The 18,736-nt window shown below is 41.7% G+C and overlaps 4 protein-coding genes across 4 annotated transcripts; 1 reads left to right on the top strand and 3 right to left on the bottom strand.

The window, feature by feature from the left end:
• Positions 1–1,806: 1,806 nt before the first annotated feature.
• rpl37a (ribosomal protein L37a) lies at positions 1,807–4,198 on the bottom strand. The gene is made up of 4 exons (XM_031756051.2): positions 4,051–4,198; positions 3,280–3,408; positions 3,010–3,092; positions 1,807–1,971 (listed from the first exon to the last, which is right to left on the bottom strand). The coding sequence occupies exons 1-4, from the start codon at positions 4,051–4,053 to the stop codon at positions 1,908–1,910; spliced, it is 279 nt and encodes a 92-aa protein (XP_031611911.1). The 5' UTR covers positions 4,054–4,198; the 3' UTR covers positions 1,807–1,907.
• Positions 4,199–4,305: 107 nt separating this feature from the next.
• Positions 4,306–7,285, top strand: cfap410 (cilia and flagella associated protein 410). The gene is made up of 7 exons (XM_031756056.2): positions 4,306–4,556; positions 4,691–4,709; positions 4,802–4,848; positions 4,958–5,187; positions 5,366–5,516; positions 5,616–5,712; positions 6,854–7,285. The coding sequence occupies exons 1-7, from the start codon at positions 4,480–4,482 to the stop codon at positions 7,007–7,009; spliced, it is 777 nt and encodes a 258-aa protein (XP_031611916.1). The 5' UTR covers positions 4,306–4,479; the 3' UTR covers positions 7,010–7,285.
• orc2 (origin recognition complex, subunit 2) lies at positions 7,275–14,456 on the bottom strand. The gene is made up of 16 exons (XM_031756055.2): positions 14,316–14,456; positions 13,985–14,056; positions 13,734–13,892; positions 13,068–13,154; positions 12,858–12,947; positions 12,735–12,766; positions 12,585–12,642; positions 12,153–12,463; positions 11,953–12,062; positions 11,737–11,869; positions 11,551–11,647; positions 11,330–11,476; positions 11,081–11,252; positions 7,846–7,907; positions 7,653–7,771; positions 7,275–7,564 (listed from the first exon to the last, which is right to left on the bottom strand). The coding sequence occupies exons 2-16, from the start codon at positions 14,052–14,054 to the stop codon at positions 7,481–7,483; spliced, it is 1,731 nt and encodes a 576-aa protein (XP_031611915.2). The 5' UTR covers positions 14,055–14,056; positions 14,316–14,456; the 3' UTR covers positions 7,275–7,480.
• Positions 14,457–14,730: 274 nt separating this feature from the next.
• zgc:162816 (uncharacterized protein LOC571260 homolog) lies at positions 14,731–18,736 on the bottom strand. The gene is made up of 10 exons (XM_039601724.1): positions 18,585–18,736; positions 17,925–18,080; positions 17,695–17,824; positions 17,207–17,357; positions 16,920–17,100; positions 16,379–16,497; positions 15,767–15,893; positions 15,556–15,618; positions 15,352–15,457; positions 14,731–15,261 (listed from the first exon to the last, which is right to left on the bottom strand). Exons 2-10 carry the CDS (start codon positions 18,068–18,070, stop codon positions 15,172–15,174), a joined length of 1,113 nt encoding a protein of 370 aa, XP_039457658.1. The 5' UTR covers positions 18,071–18,080; positions 18,585–18,736; the 3' UTR covers positions 14,731–15,171.

Below are 18,736 nucleotides of genomic sequence, written 5' to 3'. Positions count from 1 at the left end.
AGTGTGTCTTTTGTCCTGTCTCCCTCCCCTCACCCACAATCAGTCTCTGCAGATGGCTGCACCTCCCTGAGCCTGGTTCTGCCAGAGGTTTCTTCCTGTTAAAAGGGAGTTCTTCCTTCCCACCATTGCCACATGCTTGCTTGGTGCCATATACAGTCATATAAAAATGTTTGGGAACCTTTCTTCTGGATGGAAGTATGTTTGTTTCTTCTGTACAAAATGTCTTCAGCTCCTTTAAATCTGATGTCTGCCGAGTATTGACAGCCTGCTTCAAAACATCCCACAGATTTTCGATAACATTACAAGTCAGAGGACTGTGACGCCATTCCAGAACATTGTACTTCCCCCATGATGCCTTTGTAGATTTCGAACTGTTTTGGGTCATTGTCTTGTTGAAGTGTCAACCCCACAAACTTAAACTCTGTGACTGATGCTTGAACATTATCCTGAAGAATTGGTTGATGTTGGGTTGACTTCATGAACTAGCCCCACAGCCCACAGCATGATGAAGCCTCCACCAAATTTGACAGTGGGTAGCAGGTGTTTTTCTTGGAATGCAGCTTTTTCTTCTGCCATACAAAGTGCTTTTTGTCATGAGACTCAATTATTATTTCATCAGTCCAAAGCTCTTTCTTCCTAAATGAATCTGGCTTATTTAAATGAGCTTTTGCATACAAGCCTCCCCTGAACGATCTTTGTTTTCAGATCTTTGAGAGTTGCCTTGACGATCCCATGCTGTCACTCTTCAGAGGAGAGTCAAAGAGAAGCACAACTTGCCATGTGCCACCTTAAATACCTTTTCTTATAATTGGACACACCTGTATTTAAAGTTAAAGACTTAACAAGCTAATTTTGGTATGTACCCAATTTTTTGCACAGCAGGTTTTCACATTGAATTTCATACAAGTAAATACTGCTTCACTTAAATCTTTGTCCGGAAAACACCGCAGTACTCAGATATTCCTAGAAAATAAAAGACATACCACTGTTATCTTTTTTGGTGAAAACAGAGTGAGTTATTATGATGCTGAGAGGGGTTACCTATTTAATCAATTTAAATAAATGCTACTGAGCTTCATGGAACAGGTTGGATCAGTGTTAAGATTTTAGTTTTGAATTTTTGGCGGTTTTTTTCCCCTTCCAGCCCAAAAAGGTTAGATTATTTTGGTTTTTATTTACTGTTCATCATCTTATCAACAAATTAGTGTATATTTTCAACCTAACCATTTGATTCATTAAAATTGTATTTTTGAGCAGTGCAATTTGTCTCAACAAAATGGTCCTCATACAAGTCCCACAGCGATGGAGCAGTCAGCAATGCTGACTTGTCGCAATAAAGCTTAAAGCCGTTTGGCTGGGCTCTTTCTGCGTGGAGTTTACAGGTTGTATGTTTTCTCTCACAGCACCAAAAGATACAAGGTAAACTGATATCACTCTAAAGCAACTGTACAAGGATGGATAGATAAATTGACATCCTAACTGGTAATCAAAGGTGTACGGGTGTAACACATGTATCTGCAGCTGTTACAGATATAGATGAGTTATAATTTAACATCAATGTTTCCTTTAACTTTGCAGAGATATTCCCACGTGATGCTTCACTGAAACCAAAATGTTACCCATAGATGTGTGGTTTCTCATTTTACCCCCCACCAAAAAGACCTGCTGTTTTAGAGGGTTTAGAGATAACCTGAACTCCACCGAAGTATCCTCAATGAAGGGCTACTGAAGAGTCTTCTTGCAGGTTACAACCCTCGCACTTTCTATTTTACAGCTACACAGTAACAAACGTACAAAGACACAAACTCCGCTCCAGACTGTTTTATTTTTGATGTTGAGGACATGTCCAGCTCGGTTAAATTATAGAAAACAAAGTCCCAAATCCACCAGCTATCATGGCCGCTGGTTTACTGGTCCTTCAACTCCTTCAGCCTCCTGATAGCGGACTTGACTGTGACAGCGGATGTTGTGCTGCAAGAGAGTTTGGGGGGGGGGGGGCAAAGAAAAAACAAATTATTAGCTTCTACAAACACAAGATTCTTAATGTTTTTGAAGGATGGACACGTTTCTCTGTGGTGAGAGCCACCTTGGTTTTTGTGAACTCACCGAGAACATAAACATTCACTTTTCTTTGAAGCCATTTAGCATCAACAGAGAAACAAGCATTTCCACTTAAGTTTTGTTACTTATTAAACTGAATGCAGTGTTGCTGTAATTCATTTTTATTTTTTAAACTTGCTGCTATCTATCCAGCCTCTGCCTTTCCTACAAGCTGGTTTCTGTCCAGGTTACTACTGTGCCAGTTCTTGATATTAGTAAGCTCCTTCTCTAGAGAAGACCTTGGCCCAGTTGTTAACAAGTCTTCCTCCTGCTATCTGGAATCTAACGAAACCATGTGGATAACTGGTTCATGTGCCACAGTCGAGCAAAACGACTACCATCACCAGCGGCAGGCCAAGGTACGTGGAGCTGGAGTATCAGAAGCTCACCGGAGAGTTATATAGCTACATCATTTGTCATGTATTATAAAAATGCAAACTGCGTGTAAGAAAGTGTGTGCACAGTACAAAGCTGGACACATACCCTTTAAATGATCACTCAGGCTGAGTAGATTGAATTTCAAAGTTTAATTATGTCTCTAAGATGAGTGGAGACTTTTTCCAAAGTAATGTAGTGAGTGATATGAATGTTCACCGAGTCAACTCTGGCTTATTTATTTCAGATGGACACAATTATTTACATCTGATGACCATTAAAGGCTTTAACACCACCATCAAACAGGGGTTCTGAGTGTAGAAGGGCACAATCAATGCAGGTGGAGGGTGAGCAGAAAACAAAGAATCCTGCTTTCTCCGTGGGCACACTGTCACCCAAGTTATAAAAACTTAACGATGCAAAAAAAACAAAAAAAAACAGCTGAGGGAATTTTTGAACCCCTTTTCTGATCATGACTTCAGCATCTGCAGCAGTCGAATGACAGAATTAGACCAAAGAGGGAAAGTAACCTACTTGTAAGTCCAGGCACCTCCAGCCACTGTCTTTCTACAGGACCCACAGTGCCAGATTCCAACAGCCCTCCTCTTCATCTTGGTCTGTAAATACAAATTTGCATAGTGAGATCACAAAAGTGGAAACTGTCAACTTATCTTGACACATCCTTGAGCACTACAATTATGTAATGAAAGCAGCGTAGTCTGCAGAAAGCATTTCTAACACTCCAACACTGACCAGGTCTTTGTTATTGTACATTATGTGGGTGGTCTCCACTGTTGTCCTTACCTTTCCGCAGAAAGAGCAGGTGTACTTAGCATGCTGGGAGATTTCAATTTTCTTCACCATCTTCCTCAGCGACGCGCCATAACGCGTGCCATATTTACCAACGATCCCCACCTTCTTGGTGCGCTTGGCCTGTGGAGAATATGAACACACAGTGAGAAAATACAGTAACCATGGGATTTTGTGGTTTAAAACTACAAGCAAATGGCTTCAGCATTCTAACGTTATGACATTACTACTACAGGAACAAGTGTCGCGAGAAGCGCCCAGGGTGGCCCCCGAAAGAGGAAAAAAATATACTTCTGACTATATTCCTGCAAAATCTGAGCAACAAGGGTGAAGAAGCTGCTGTCACCATTAGCCAGCCAACATAAGCTTCCTTTCAGCAGGTTAGCCAAAATGCTAACTAAAGTCAACTAAGCACTTTTCGTTTAACTGTATCAAACGACCACTTTTTGGTGGGGCATTACACATTTCAGTTCAGCCTTATTTAATGGTGGGCGCTCAAAATAAGACCGGGACTTAAGGAGCTAGTGTCACTAGCCTGCCCGGTACTTGGAGCTCACACAGTTTAGCAATGGTGGCCGCCATTTCTGTCTCAATGGGGAATGAAAACATCGTTTTTACTGCTGATCCAATCCCAAAACGGACATAAATGAAGGCTAGGTATGGCAAAAAAAGTCAACACGAAACCTGATAATAAGCGATTATATCATTTATAGCAGTGAAACTATAAGATTGACAAGGATTAGGATCGGAACAAGCTCTGCTCACCATCGTTTCAGTGGGAGACGTAGGTCCAAAGAGAGATTGCTTAACGCGCAGGCGCGATTTACTCAGTCTGTTCACGCTGCATTGTGGGACTTTGAGTTTTCATACAACGCAGACGTTATACAAAAACGTAAAAGTTCGCTTACGATAATATATATAAATATATTTTTTAGCTGCGGTATTATAGCTAAATTAGAATATCTGATAAAACAGCGTATTTTACGGAAAACTATAAATAAAAGAAATTAACCCGTTACTATGGACGCTTAAGCTGACATGCGCATGCGTATTAATGTGGCGTACGACAACATCCCGGCGGCTGCGACTTGAAGTGTTTGGTCAATTAGCTTGTCACGATGCGGCTTTTGTTGTTTGTGAATATTTAGCCCATTGAAAATATTATTAATTTAAAAGGAAGTTAAATGTTTTGCTATGAAGCTAACACGGAAACTGGTTCTTGCTAAGGCGAAGGCCTCCGACTTGGAGAGCGTGAAAAAACTGAACTGCTGGTAAGTGCATCCATTTTGGCATACCAGTAATTTTGTTGCCCTTTTAATTACATAGTGATCATTGACGTGAACAGGTACTATTTGTGTTGTGTCTCCTATCTGTGGTAACGTTAGGTTACATTTTATTTTTGCAGGGGATGCAACTTGACTGATGTGAGTAGCAAACTTGGATGTCATGTTTACTCTGACAATGAATTTAGTGTTCGTACTTAATAAAAGTTGCATGGATTCATGTGTCTTCTCAGATTTCTATCTTCGCTCAGATGCCAAACATTGAAGTGCTGACACTGAGGTAGGTCTCTTTGCCACACACATACAATCATATCACAGTCACAAATGCACAGACTCATTTGGGATGACCCAGTAACACCAGGCTATGATTCTCTTTCATCTGTCTGCAGTGTCAACAGCATCTCGTCTCTCTCTCCTCTGGCTGGCTGTCTATCTCTGAGTGAACTCTACCTGAGAAGGAACATGATCCCCTCGCTCTCTGAGCTCTCTCACCTGAGACCGTTAACTCGTCTCAGAGTGCTCTGGCTAGCTGAGAACCCCTGCTGTGGAACCGATGCCACCCAGTATCGCCTCACAGTGCTTCGCTGCCTCCCTCGCCTCCAGAAACTCGATAACCAAGGTGATTGTGTGACGTTTTTGGGCCACACTACCCTCTGCTTACCTCGACTGTTTAAGCGCTTTATTAGCAGCCACTCATCTTCCTCATGAAAAGGTTGAGGTTGAAAATCAGTGTCAGATCTAGGAAGTTGAATTGAAGTCTCTTACTGTAGCTATTCTTCAATGTTTCCTGTGTACAGTAGTGACAGATGATGAAATTTCACTGGCTCTCATGGAAGGTGAAGAGGTCACAACACCCCCAGGTAGTATCCAGAACCAGCATACCACCAACGGACTTCAGGATGCAGAGACAGAGAACGACCCTCTGAACTACAACATGGAGGAGACCAAGTAGGTCTTGTGGCCTGAAACAACTTATAGTTTGCAGAACATGCGGAAACTGTAAAGTAAAATTAACAGAAGAAAATATTTGTTAACTTTTGTTTCTAGCAAAATCAGAGAAGAGCTGGGAATGAAGCCACTTTCCAGAGACAAGTTCTCTTCCCTTTCCTCTCCATCAACCAGAGAAAGCAAACCAATCAAAAAGGTAGCTTCTCTCATCATTGTGTGCCTTAAAATTTTTGTGGGCCTATTATGCTGATTTCCAGCTCCATATTTTTTTTCCTGGACTGTACTAAAGTAGCTTTGTATGACTCACAGTTCAAACAAACCCACATCTGTCTTAGACTGTAGCTTGGTGCTGCCTTTCAGTTCACAGAATGTCTGAAACGAGCTGTTAAGCCAGCTTTCTTCTGATTGGCCACCCCTCATGATCAAAACGTTCAAGCATAGAATGTGTATAAAAGATGCGTGTATGTATAAAAGATGCGTGTACCCACCACAGTTGGTTTCGGGACTCTGTATTTTGGAGCCTCCAGTTTAGCTTTATGGTGATCTAGATTTTTCCACCATTAGGTTGGCATTATCAGCTGATGCTAGCGAGCAGCATTTCTAAGTTGTACATGTGTATCTCACAAAAACACATAACAAAAAATGAGCATTTAGTAACAGACTAAGAAAACTTTGCAATTTACTGTGCTAGCTGTATCTTCACAGCAGACCATATCATTTTTTTCAGATATTTTAATTCATTATGGCAACAACTGACCAATACAATACAAATGTTCAGTTTGGTGTCTTAAACTAGCAAAGTTGAAGTCTAACCAACCGAGTCCACGCCACTAACTTAAGGCCAAATGCAAATGGGTGAGTTACTGTTGGGTACTAGATTAGTCAGTACTGCCATAACAGTACTACTGTGTTTTGCCTTAGGAGCATATTGATGGTATTATCTAAGAAATAATTTGACCTGGTGTATAGCTGCATAGCACTAATTGGCAGTTATGTGTTTCTTTGTGGTGCACTCATACTGTTTATGGATCCAGTTTGCTAACCAAGCTTGGTAGCATTGGATGATAACTTGGCACTCCATCCTGTTGGTGGAACAATATCACTTAGTGGTATGAAGGCTGAGCTTTAAGATTATAGGACTGCATGCCCTATGCAGATGATTACTTGAAACTGACCTTGCCTAATATTAGCATCCAGTACTGTAGGTGTGTACATAGGACAGATGATGTGGAAAAGCATAATAGAGCCAATAGATCAATTTATATTGTGAAATTCTATTCGAACCTGGAATGTTTGGTTCCTAATCTGCCAGCTAACAATAAAACTTGTGTTTTCAGTCGCACGCTCTTGATGCCGTTTTGCTGCTGCTGAAAGATTTGGATGAAGAGGAGCTTCATGTTGTACACACCGCCACACAGAACAGACTTCAGATGTACACACTGGACTCAGAAAGGCTTACAAAGACACAGAAAACAGCTGAAATCCAACACTGATGTTTCACAGCATGCGCTCAGGGCTAACCCCCCCCTTCCACATTTAACACTAAGCTCAGGTTCATAAAAGGTGCCCACTTTGTCCCATTAACATCTGCCTGCAATATGCATGGCATGCAACTACTTCACTTCCAGCTTTCACGTGTGGACTGATCAGTTCCCCTGCTGTCTTTTTATAGCTGCATGCCTTATCGCTTTGTAAGAACAAAAGAATGTATGTTTTGCTAAATGTAAATCTATTTCTGTAAAGAAAATAAACAGTGCATTAACTTTAAATGTTGTTTTTTAATTACATAGATGTTGGCTGTATACGTGAATGTCAGAGGTACAAAAAAAAAAAGAATCTATAATTTTATTTAAACTATTAATTTAAACTGTACAGAACCCTGGGGCTCACATCTTATTCAAATGTAACTGTGCTGCTGCACATCTGCGGGAAGAGATGATTCATAAGTCTGAAGTCTCGTCCACTCAGTCACCCTCCTCGTTCTCCAGGAAATCCATCAGTGTGCTTGCATCCACAGCAACAATCAGGTACTCTACTCCATCTGCTCCCTGAAGCAAAGCAAATAAATGTGATAAGCACCAGGTACTGCAGACACTTAATGAATGAGAGTTGGGGAATTCTAAAGTGGAAGTCCACCTTGCGTGTCCGTATCAGTTTGTGGTCTCTGAACTCGGTCAGCTGAGTCCTCAGCGTGAGGTCAGAGTTCACCAAGAATGCCTCTCGACATCGCTGGTAGAAATCCTGGAATGACAATCCTGCACAGAGGACAAACTGTGATTACAAACTGCACTAGAAAACGTTGGCATAAAAGCTGAATGTGAATGCGCACCTGCGTATGAAGGATTATCTTTGTTTTCCAGCTGGAACTTGACCAGCAGTTTAAAGATTCCTCTGCAAAAAGAAAAACAATCAGTTATTAAGTTTTTTTTCCCCAACAGCTCTGTACATAATGAGAGACGTCAGACTCAAAACATTGAACAGAAATCGGAAATGAGTGAATAAAGTTAGAGCAAAGACAAAGGTTGTGCTGCCCTAAAGCCAAAAGAAACAATTAACCATAGTCCCTATGAGTATATACTTACTATTTTTATTGGCTTATTCATGCTTGATATGAATTATTTTAGTATTTGTTCAGAGCCCTGGTAGAAAAACACTTGTTGTGTCATCACTCTTGAAATAAAAGCTTTATAAACTCTTTAAAAGCTTTTTGGTACAAAGTGACCAAAGTTTTGAAGCACTTCTTAATGAGATTTGACTGGCGAGTCTGTACATGCAGTTTTTTGAAACTGGTCTGGGCCCATCTAAGACCACAGGTGAAAACACCTCTTGACCTTCTGCAGTTTGTACACAGACCAAATCTGGGAGTGGATGAATGATTGCAATCATCTATATTTACTCCCAACTAGATAATAACAGCTGCGTGGTGAAGATCACCTTTCTTTGATTTCTCAAGTGCCTTTAATATGATTCAGCCACTGCTACTCAGGGACAAGCTACAGGAAATGTCAGTAAACATGTTCATCTCATCCCAGCCTGTGACTGCTGACAGAGGCTTTGGTCCAATCATCTTTGCAGAATTGTTATAATTCAGCCAGGTAATTTTACAGCATCTGTATCGGATTCAGGTCAGTCTTCATTTTGTTTTTCTTAAGCCATTCAGATGTGGACTTGCTGGTGTGTTTTGGATCATTATCCTGCTGCAGATCCCAAGTGCTCTTCAGCTTGAGGTCATGAAAAGATGGCTGGACATTCTCCTTCAGTATGTTTTGGTACACAGCAGAATTTATGGTTCCATTTACCACAGCAAGTCTTTCAGGTCCTGAGGCAGCAAAACAGCCCCAGAGGATCATACTTCCACCACCATATTTTACTGTTGGTATGATTTTCCTTTTCTGATATGTTGTGTTACATTTAGACCAGATGTAACGGGACACACACCTTCCAAAAAGTTAAACTTTAGTCTTTTCAGTCCACAGAGTATTTTTCCAAAAGTCTTGGGGATCATCTGGGAAAACTGAAACAAGCCTTTACGTTCCTTTTGCTCAGCAGTGGTTTTCCTCTTGGAGCTCTGCCATGCAGCCCACTTTTGCCCAGTCTCTTTCTTATGGTGGAGTCATGAACACTGACCTTAACTGAGGCAAGTGAGGCCTGCAGTTCTTTGGATGTTGTTCTGGGATCTTTTGTGACCTCTTGTTCGCTGCGCTCTTGGGGTAATTTTGGTAGGCCAGCCACTCCTGGGAGGGTTCACCACTGTTCCATGTTTTTTTTTGCCATTTGTGGATAACGGTTCTCACTGTGGTTTGCTGGAGTCCCACAGGTCCCACCTCTTCCAGACTGAGAGATCTGAATTATTTAATTTCTCATTTGTTCCTGAATTTCCTTGGATTGTGGCATGATGACTGGCTTTTGAGGATCTTCTAGTCTGCTCCACATTGTCAGGCAGGTCCTATTTAAGTGGGTTTGGATTTTTTTCCCCTTAATAAAGAAAACCTTCATTTTGAAAGTGCATTTTGTATTTACCGGTTTTATTTTTGTCTAATATTTAAATTTGTTTGATGATCTGAAAACTTTAAGTGGGACAAACATATAAATAGGAAATCAGGAAGGGAGCAAACACTTTTTACACCACTGTATTAGTGATGGGCAGGAGTGCAAAACACTATTGGATGATTTTGTGGAGTGGACTGGGAGGAATCATCCGCTTCTGAATGTCAATAAGAGAAAGATACATGGCTAGGGATGGGTATCGTTTAGGTTTTATCCGATACCAGTACCAAACCGGTACTTTTGAAACGGTGCCGGTGCTTAAACGGTGCTCGAACCGGTGCTTAAAGAATGGAGAACACAAAATTGGTCCAAAAACCTCTCATGTTCAGCTGTTTTTTTGTAAAAAGAAAACAATGTTAGCCTTTTCTGCAGCTACAGGGGATTTATGGTATCACTCTTGGACTCAATGGAAAAAACACAAACTTTGTCCAAAAACCTCTCATGTTTAGCTGTTTTCCACTTTTTCTTTGGTCATTTTAGCCTTTTTGGCCAGGGTGAAGGGAGTATCTGCCATCAAACAAGAAGACAGCCGCATGTAACTACGACGGTGTTTGCTAACGTGGTTAGCGTACTCAACGTTAATTACACACGAACAACATTAAGCTACTGACCCAGAGAAGAACGGCTGCTGCTGCCATCATCATCCGTCATCATTTCTGCTACGCTGGCAGGGCTAGGGGCCGGGACTCTGCTCTTCGGGTTTTTGGGGGATGTTGCTAACTCTGGGTCCGATAACAGGCACCACACCCGCAGTAGATGTGCACGGTGTGAGGTCTCGCAGCAAGCTATCAAATACGGTGCATTTCTCGGCTTTTAACAAAATGCTATACGTCGCCAGGTGTTTCATCAGATTCGAGGTGTTACCTCCTTTGACAGTGTCACAGTATCAGCTTAAAGCACTTGTTCCAGGCTGCTGAGTTTGCATCTTTTGCTGTGAAGTACAGCCAGACTTTGACCGCTTCGCCTTGGGCGTTTTTAATCTGTAGCTCTGCTCTAAAAGAATGTTCGTACCTGGGCCCGCCTACTATCCTTGGAAAGGTAAAAAGATTGGCTAGAATCCAAAGTGTATGACATCTCAGGAAAAAAAAGCACCGAAATAAAGCACCAAAATGTGCGCTGCTTTTCGGTCTGGTTACTACCGTTTATGTCAGAACCGGTGCCATAATGGCACCGGATACCGGTACCCATCCCTATACATGGCACGTCTCTATTCTGGCACAGGATGTTGAGGTGGTGGAGGAGCAGAAGTGGTTGGTTGTCCAAATTGATTACAGGCTAAACGTGAAGACATACGCAGAAGCTGTGCAGAAAAATGGGATAAGCATGGCCCGTTTCACAAGGAAGCTAATATGCGAGCTAATATTTCTCATCTGATATGTCATATTTAGATCCTAGTATTTCAGTAACTCATTAGCACCTCATTAAGATCCTCCCATGGCTCTCTCCTTGTTCATTTAGACACAAGATTAAAAACAACTACCCAGCAGTAAGACTGGCTTCTAGGTCTTTGGAGTTACCTTGCATTGGGTGTTAAGCTGCGAAGCACATGTGTGAGGGAGGACAGAGCGAGAGCGCCAGTCTGCTGCACCAGGAGGGAGTTTTCATACGATGTCTCCTCCGAGTAGTGCTGGAACGTCACACATTCCCACCACAGCCAGTTAAACTGGCTCTGCTTAAACTGGTCCCACACTGAAAACAAGCAGGATGTATTCAGGATAGATTTCAACAGAATTACCACCTCAGTGCAGACTATTATGAACACCCACCCAGTGGAGCATTGATGTGGTCTAAAGAAGCCACCATGTGCAAGTTGGGCAGGGATGCCAGCTGCCCCAGTGCACTCTGGGTCTTCTCTCCTCGCAGCATGGGTCCGTCTATATTATGGATGAGCAGGTACACGTGCAGATCTGGGCCTGTGAGGACATCGGTGTAAAACATGCGGTACAACCACACATGCTTGGGATGCACAGGGGTTTGATGGGCTTACTATCTTTTAAGGTGTGGGAGATAAACTGGATCTGGTCCGAGGGGGTTCGGAAAGTTCCCTGGTGATCCAGAACCTCACACGTCAGAGCATTTAATATCTGTGAGAATTTAATTTTCATGATCAGGGATATTTATTTTATTATGCAATTTATGCAAAATATTTTCATGTGTGTGTGTGTATACTGACTGATTTAAGAGTAATGGAAGGGAAAAATCCATTAACCACAAGATGAATTTCTTGCGACAGATGAGACTCCCTGAAGTCTTCCAGCAGAGCTTTTTTGCTTCCCAGACCGTAGACCAGCACGCTGAATCCCAGCCTACACACAGACAGGCACAGACACTTTTTACTGCTCTTAAAACACCAGAAAAATGCATACAACTACGTTGCAACCTCACTTACTGTAACTGTAACATCCATTTGCTAAAGTGGATTCTGTGTTTGTCGTGCAGCTGCTGGATCTCTTTTGAGTAGCAGGATTGTTTCCCCTCCAGAAGTCGGACCAATGTTTCCTGCAAAAACAAAAATAAAGATAAATTCACACTAAATCTATTAGGAAAGCAGCTCATTTACAATGTTTCAAAATGCAGTTAAAAACAAACCCTGTCAAGTTTAGGGGTGTTCAAACGCTCCAGAGTTCGGTCTGATGTCAACACTTTCGAGCTGCCGTGAGCTTCGAAGTACTCCTCAACCATACTGGGCTGGTTCTGAGGTTCGGGCGTGCTCTTGCTCTTCTTGGCAGGAGTCTTGTAGAGAGCCGCTGATAAACCTTTACTGGGAGTTCTCGGTGTGGTCACGTTCTCTTTATCCTCTTTCTTTCCTTTCTGCTCTTCCTCCAGCCCATCTTCATCCTCCTCCTCACCCGAGTCAGAGGGTGAAAGCTCACTGTCGCTGTCTGACCGCAAGCTTGGAGCTAAAAACAAACAAACAAACAAACAAACAAACAAACAAACAAACAAACACACAAACATTTAGATTAGAGGAAAGGTGAAATTTCACTTAGAATGAATTGAATTATTCCCAGTCAGACTCACTTGCTATTCTCTTCCTGAGCCTGTGTGGTGTCGTAGAGACAAACTGGACCTTTTTGCTCTGCCATTAAATAAAAATAAAATGAAATTCTTAAGTTGGCACCAGAGGTCGCTGGCTTGGGACTTTAAGTTTAAAGGTTTCTATGGTCTCACCTTCTGTGGTGTTCTGCTTTCACCTCTAGGGTCTGAAATAGAAGAAAAGAAAATATTTAACTGTGTGAAAATGAGCAAAAAGATGAGTATACGGAAGAGATGATGAAAGTTTATTGTACTCACTCCGCCCCGTTCGACTGGGGGTTGAGGGTTCAAAGTTTGGGGTCGTGCTGAAGCTCACGCTTTTTCCAGGAGTCCGAGCCAGCTCACTTGCTGTTTATGGAAAGTGTGCAACACAAAATGAGCATATATGGTATCTAAAGAAAGAACTGGAAGGAGATGTATAATGTGCGAATTTTCCGATCTATGTGAGAAGAGAATGGAGGCTCTCACCAGTTTGGGCCATGCTGTGGCTGCGTTTAACTTTCTGAAAGGTAAAGATGGAGGATCCAGCCACTCTTGACAAGCCATCTTCATCTTCTGTAAATCCAAGAGAAAACTGGTCATTTTAAAATGAATTTAAAAAAAGAAAGAAAAAAAAAAGCCTCAGCATTATGAATGTTCAAATTTCGCACCAAAAATTATTTTAAAAAAATTTTTAAACTCATGTAATCAAACAACCCATATGCCAATATTGATAAGCATATAATATGCCAATATCAGCAATATAGTCCATCTGACAAACACACTTAATGTGTGCAATGGAGTGAAATTGAGGTGTACAGAAAGTCTCCTGCCATAATCATAAGTACCTCTGTGACATGAATATTTTTTACAAGGCTTTTGTAGGGGATTTGAGCTAACTATATGCAAGTCTCTGTCATTGATTTGAATTTCAGCTGGTAAATCAGCACTTGCGAAATTCCACATTTGTACTTTGCCTGACTGTGTAGACTTAGAAAATCAGCCAACGTCTGTCTGCATTTTTCCAAACGTATTTGGGTAAATCTACAAAGAGCAGTAAACCTGAGTCAGCAGCATCGTCAGCTGATCACGGTCTGTCTGCAAAGAAAACAAACCTCCCGGTGAGGCAAGTCATTACCCCTGCTCAGCACTCACCTTCTGCGTTATCTGTTCCTAAAGCTTGGACATAATCCTGCTCATCGTGGACTCCATTTTCATCTCCATCATGTTCCGCATCCTCTCCGCATCCCCGTCGTCCAGCCGGGCTCTTAAACTTTACCATCTTCTGAACGGACCCGGCGATGCTCTGCGCACCTTATGGAGGTACGCACAGTACAGACAGCAGAGTCAGAGAGACACAGAAGTGCTCGTAAACTAACATTTCTACAGTAGCAGAGCATCCATACCCTCCTGCTTGTCCACGATGTGCTCCAGGACATCGCAATCCCCGATGAACTTCACCTCCAGCACACTCATGACTAAAGATAACAACGACAAACAGCGCGACTTTAGTTAGTTGCTCGTAACACTACAAAATATGCTTTGCTTTTCAGAGGTGTAGTTCCTAACGCAGGTTTTCATTCAGTCCGTTTCTATTCACGAACACTGTGGGGGCGGCCATTCTTCTCAAACAGCGAGAAACAGCCCTGCTTCAATCAGCGGCCACACGCCGAAAGTCCAAATAAAAGTGGGAAATAAAAACAGAAACAAAAATGCGTCTAAAGCGACACAACTTACTGTACAGCGTCAGTACCGCCACACAAAAATGTAAACACAACTTTCACAGAGTGACAGCAAGGCAGTGTGCTGCTGGGACAAGTTTCCGCGCCATCCTGCTGAAGTTTTTAAACCACGTGACAAGTGAAAGGTCATTCAGCGGCCAACTGGAACGCTGCTTCCAGCTAAAACCACATTTCCCAAGATGCACTTCGAACAACAGCTCAGTCTGTGCGGCTAGAACCCTACAGGGGAAGGGTTTTTTGCCGACTGATTAATTATTATATTTTCAATAAGTAATGTAGGTTACTATTAATGCGAATGATGTATTTTCTGTAATATTAAAAAAAAAAACATTTATCACCAAGATATTTTTTACGTGTCCGTTCAAACGCTGGCAATTATCTATTCATAGATTACAGAAAAATAGAAGATTAAAGGGGACCAAGAAAATTTTTATTTTGTTAGAAAAAATAAATCACAAAAGTTTGCAGTTGTATATAAAAGGTCATTCATTAGCATTTATTAGCACTGGTATTAATAGCTGATAGCACAAAACATCTTTCTTTCTATGAAGTCATCACTAGCTAGGTCTTCTTGTAGGCCGTGAAAAAGTGACAAAACAAGTGCAGAACACAACAATTAATTTTAAAGAGATTTAAATTAGTGAAACAGGCTTTCTGTTACAATATGAAACTTCTGAAGCCCACAGTAAGAATATTTTCATTGATTATATGTTTTACCATCAAGATGACACATCTCACTAACAAAGAAGGAATCGCTGTATGTGTTTCTAATGTGTAAATAATTTGGACTGAGTCTCTATATAGCTCATCTGTCCCAAAGAGACAAGAAGGGGGAAACATCGTCCAGCTCTTCACCACCCGCGAGTGGGCGTCCACTTCCCTACCAGACGACCCTCGGAGTGTACATGGTACACAGGATGCATCACTGCTGTTGCACATGACTGCAGAAAAAAGGCATTGTCTGACAACAGGAAAATGTACAATAAAACTGATGTGTCAATAAGATGTGCTATAAATCATTCAGTACTAACGTGGTAGGGAATCAGTGTGAGCAGAGAGCCCAGGGGGTATTCGCTGTAGTCCAGTTGTCCTGAGATGGGCTCCACTCGTCCATGCTCCTGGGTCATAGACAACAACCTGGAGGGAAACGCCAGTCACGTTTAACATTGGTACTGAGAGTAAAAGAGAAAAAAGATACTAAAATAGACTGAGATTTCTTTTTTTTGAAGCATTACTTGAGGTTTGGATGCCCCTCGATCACAGCGTATCCAGTGGGAAGTTTTCCAGCTCCGTCCAAACTGAGAGACACAAGCAAGAGTAGGTGAAAGGTTAAGTTACATGGTTGTTCCAAAACAGAGCTTACACTGATGATAGCAGTGATGAGTAAAACAAAAAACAGAACACAGGGGATAGGTACTAGCTCCCACTGAATGAAGTTGAACCCACCTGATTCCAGCCCATCCACAGTCAATCAGGAGCTGGTTCCTGTGTGGACAATGACCGATGACTCTTGTGAGAACCCTCACAGCCACGTCCTCCAGACAGCATGAGCCAATCGTAGACTGCTGCACATCTGCATCCCACAAACATACATTTAAAATAAATTGTTATTTAAAGGCCCTTTTGAAAAATATATTTTAAGTGTGACATGTGACATGTCTCCCGACTATTCCTCAGCTCAAAATACCAATAAGGTCATTTATCCTGCCATACCTGTAGACTGTTTAATAAACCTCTGCTCCAAACAGGCTGTTTCAGCGCCTGTAGCTTTAAACGTTGTCGGTCCCGAAGTGAACTAGAAACATGTCGGGCAAGTAGACAAAACTAAGAGGCAGCAATATCATGACCTTAAGAGCACAGTACGGTCAGGGACTGTTTTTATAGGGCAAAGGGCTCTTTCGATTCTACGTTTCCCATCTGATGTGAAGTCAAAGGGCATGGTCTGTGTCATGTTTACTGGGTCACCCTGGGAATATTGAATATACACAACAAATAACGAAAAAGTGGATTTTACACGTCACACTTAAACTAGGAAACAGTGGGTCTATGTGTACACACCATAGAAGACGTAGTTTCCTGGGTGGACCTCGCTAAGCTGCGCCATGTCTTTGACTGGATGGCTACAGGTAGGGGTGGAGCCAATGCTGGACTTACAGGTGATGCCAACAGCCTTCAGTCTGACACAAAAAATCCCAAAACAAACAAACAAAAAACCAGTTGAAGGACAAAGTTAATGCAGAATTATTCTTCCAGGTGGCTCTAAAAGAGTCAATCACACCCACAAGAAAATGCTCAAATTTAGAGGAGAAATAAACATGTTTACAGCCTGGTGCAAAAGATGGGATACATCATTTTTAGATATGATGTATGATTTATTTGTTGCTTCTGGAAACAAAGCTGTGTGACTCAATACAAGAAACCTGTGGGCTGTGAAACTAAAACAAAGATGTTAAAATAGGTCATAAAAACTAATTTTTCAAGAGTATGAGCAACAGCTTTTATGTCGTGTGTGTTCTTAAATAGCCAGTGAGATAAAATGATTGATTAGAGCAGCTTTAATGAGTCAGTGTACATGTGTGTTTTTAAACTTTCAGCTTACTTTTCCATGAACTGCAGAGTCAGTTTGGTGGTTTCCTGGGCAACAGCCTGTATTTGCTCAACTCCTGTGCAGTAATAGGTATTCCCACAGTGGGCGTACACTCCTGTAAGTTCCACGCCCTCCGTCTTAGCGATGGCTTCAGCCAGTTTGAGCGCTCCTGGCTCCGAGTGCAAGACGCCAGCTATGACAAAGAGCCGACGCATGATCAAACCTCGTGTTAACAGAGAGGTGAAGTGTAGCTCAGGCACTTATGATTAGATCTATTGCGGTTTCCCTGCACGCCATACCTCTCCCATTGCCACAGTCGAGTTTGAGCCAGACGTGCCACTGCCGACCATCTTTCAGGGGTCTTTTTCGGAGCTGCTCCAAAGCATCAGGATGGTCCAATAAAATCTGGAAGAGATCCAGTCTCTCTGACAGGGCTGCACAACGCTCTACCTAAAGACACACAGAGACATACATTAGAAATGGCACAGAGAGCACAGCTGGGACATTAAAAACTAACAAATATAAAATAGATGAGAAATTATGTCAAAGTAATGGCATAGAACTGGAGCTATTTTACATGCAAGTGCTATGGCGATATACATGTATCATATATTTACATATATGTATTGTTGCTAGTGATAATATTACTAAATATGATTCATAGTTGATACATTTTCAGCAGGCTCAGTTATTAATAATATATTTTTTCCATTTCTAATATTTTACAGCTTTTATGATTTCACAGAATATAAAACAAGGACACATTTAAAGTGTGAGCTGAGAGAACCTTATCAAAGGGAATAGAGTAGGCATAGAGGATGTCATCATATCCATGGTCAGCATAGAAACAGGCCTCTGCCAGGGTGGAAACCACTATGCACCTCTGTGATCCACCCGTCATAATGTCAGCACACTCACTGGACACACACACAGAGACCTCATCAGAATCCTGTATACACAGCAAGTCTGTAAGCATGTGCTGTGTGCGTGTCTATGCGTGAGCGTATGAATCCATACAGGGTTTTGTGGGTCTTCATGTGTGGACGAAGCTGGACTCCCAGTTTCTGGCAGCGCTCGATCATCCTCTGGGCATTCCTCTTCGCTTTGTCCACATCCACCACAAAAGCAGGAGTAAACAGGGCTGAGAGAGGATCTTCCTCCATACTGGCAGCACTGGAGTACACACACACACACACACACACACACACACACACACACACACACACAGCACTTCAGATATTTCCCATGCAATTAAATTCTATTGCATGAATGATTGGCTCAACCAGCATATTTCTATAGTTATATTTATAAGTATCTGCTATACATGCACGAATCAGCAAGTAAACTTCATTACACTTGGGTGTGGTTTTGCAACGTCTCTGATTATGTAATGCAGCGCACTTTGAACTTTGACAACACTAACTTAAACTTAAACACTAACTTTACAAATGCACTGCAACTCATTAAGCAGTATTTTATTCCTCCTCTTTTTGTTACTATAAAGACCTTCCGATAATATTATCGTGCGTCATAATGATAGATAGAATAAAATCATACTGCATTCGAATCTGCATAATAGCGTTTGTGAAACAGTGAGGGTAAACACTAGCACAATAACAAGCATCGGAAACAACAACAATAACAACAAAAAATGCAGACAAATGCAGCACAGTTTACCTTTTCAAAACAGTGAATCAGAAGTTCCGATCACATTACTACGGTGTCCTCGAGGAGTCAAAAATAATGAAAAAAGTACAACCAGGGAGAACCTTTTGCGAATCATAAAATAAATCATAGAAAAAACATCTAATATACCCGGTAGTTAAAGT

This window comes from Oreochromis aureus, linkage group 18 (genome assembly GCF_013358895.1).
Source record: "Oreochromis aureus strain Israel breed Guangdong linkage group 18, ZZ_aureus, whole genome shotgun sequence".
Lineage (NCBI taxonomy): Eukaryota > Metazoa > Chordata > Actinopteri > Cichliformes > Cichlidae > Oreochromis > Oreochromis aureus.
The sequence above is the reverse complement of the archived record's forward strand: the minus strand, read 5'-3'. Positions and strand labels throughout refer to the sequence as shown.

Bases quoted from the DNA above. Each gene is read 5' to 3' on its own strand.
- rpl37a (XM_031756051.2), bottom strand. The intron at 3,093-3,279 runs GTAAGGACAACA...TTGTATTTACAG, and splicing joins CCTGCTCTTTCTGCGGAAAG to ACCAAGATGAAGAGGAGGGC. The intron at 1,972-3,009 runs GTAGGTTACTTT...ACTCTCTTGCAG, and splicing joins GGAGGTGCCTGGACTTACAA to CACAACATCCGCTGTCACAG.
- cfap410 (XM_031756056.2), top strand. From the start codon at position 4,480: ATGAAGCTAACACGGAAACTGGTTCTTGCTAAGGCGAAGGCCTCCGAC. The intron at 4,849-4,957 runs GTAGGTCTCTTT...ATCTGTCTGCAG, and splicing joins ATTGAAGTGCTGACACTGAG to TGTCAACAGCATCTCGTCTC. The intron at 5,188-5,365 runs GTGATTGTGTGA...TCCTGTGTACAG, and splicing joins CCAGAAACTCGATAACCAAG to TAGTGACAGATGATGAAATT.
- orc2 (XM_031756055.2), bottom strand. From the start codon at position 14,054: ATGAGTGTGCTGGAGGTGAAGTTCATCGGGGATTGCGATGTCCTGGAG. The intron at 13,155-13,733 runs GTGAGTGCTGAG...TTGGATTTACAG, and splicing joins AGGAACAGATAACGCAGAAG to AAGATGAAGATGGCTTGTCA. The intron at 11,477-11,550 runs GTAAGCCCATCA...ATGTCCTCACAG, and splicing joins CTCCCACACCTTAAAAGATA to GCCCAGATCTGCACGTGTAC.
- zgc:162816 (XM_039601724.1), bottom strand. From the start codon at position 18,070: ATGGAGGAAGATCCTCTCTCAGCCCTGTTTACTCCTGCTTTTGTGGTG. The intron at 16,498-16,919 runs GTAAGCTGAAAG...TTTTTGTGTCAG, and splicing joins ACTCTGCAGTTCATGGAAAA to ACTGAAGGCTGTTGGCATCA. The intron at 15,262-15,351 runs GTTAGTACTGAA...TTTTTTCTGCAG, and splicing joins TCACACTGATTCCCTACCAC to TCATGTGCAACAGCAGTGAT.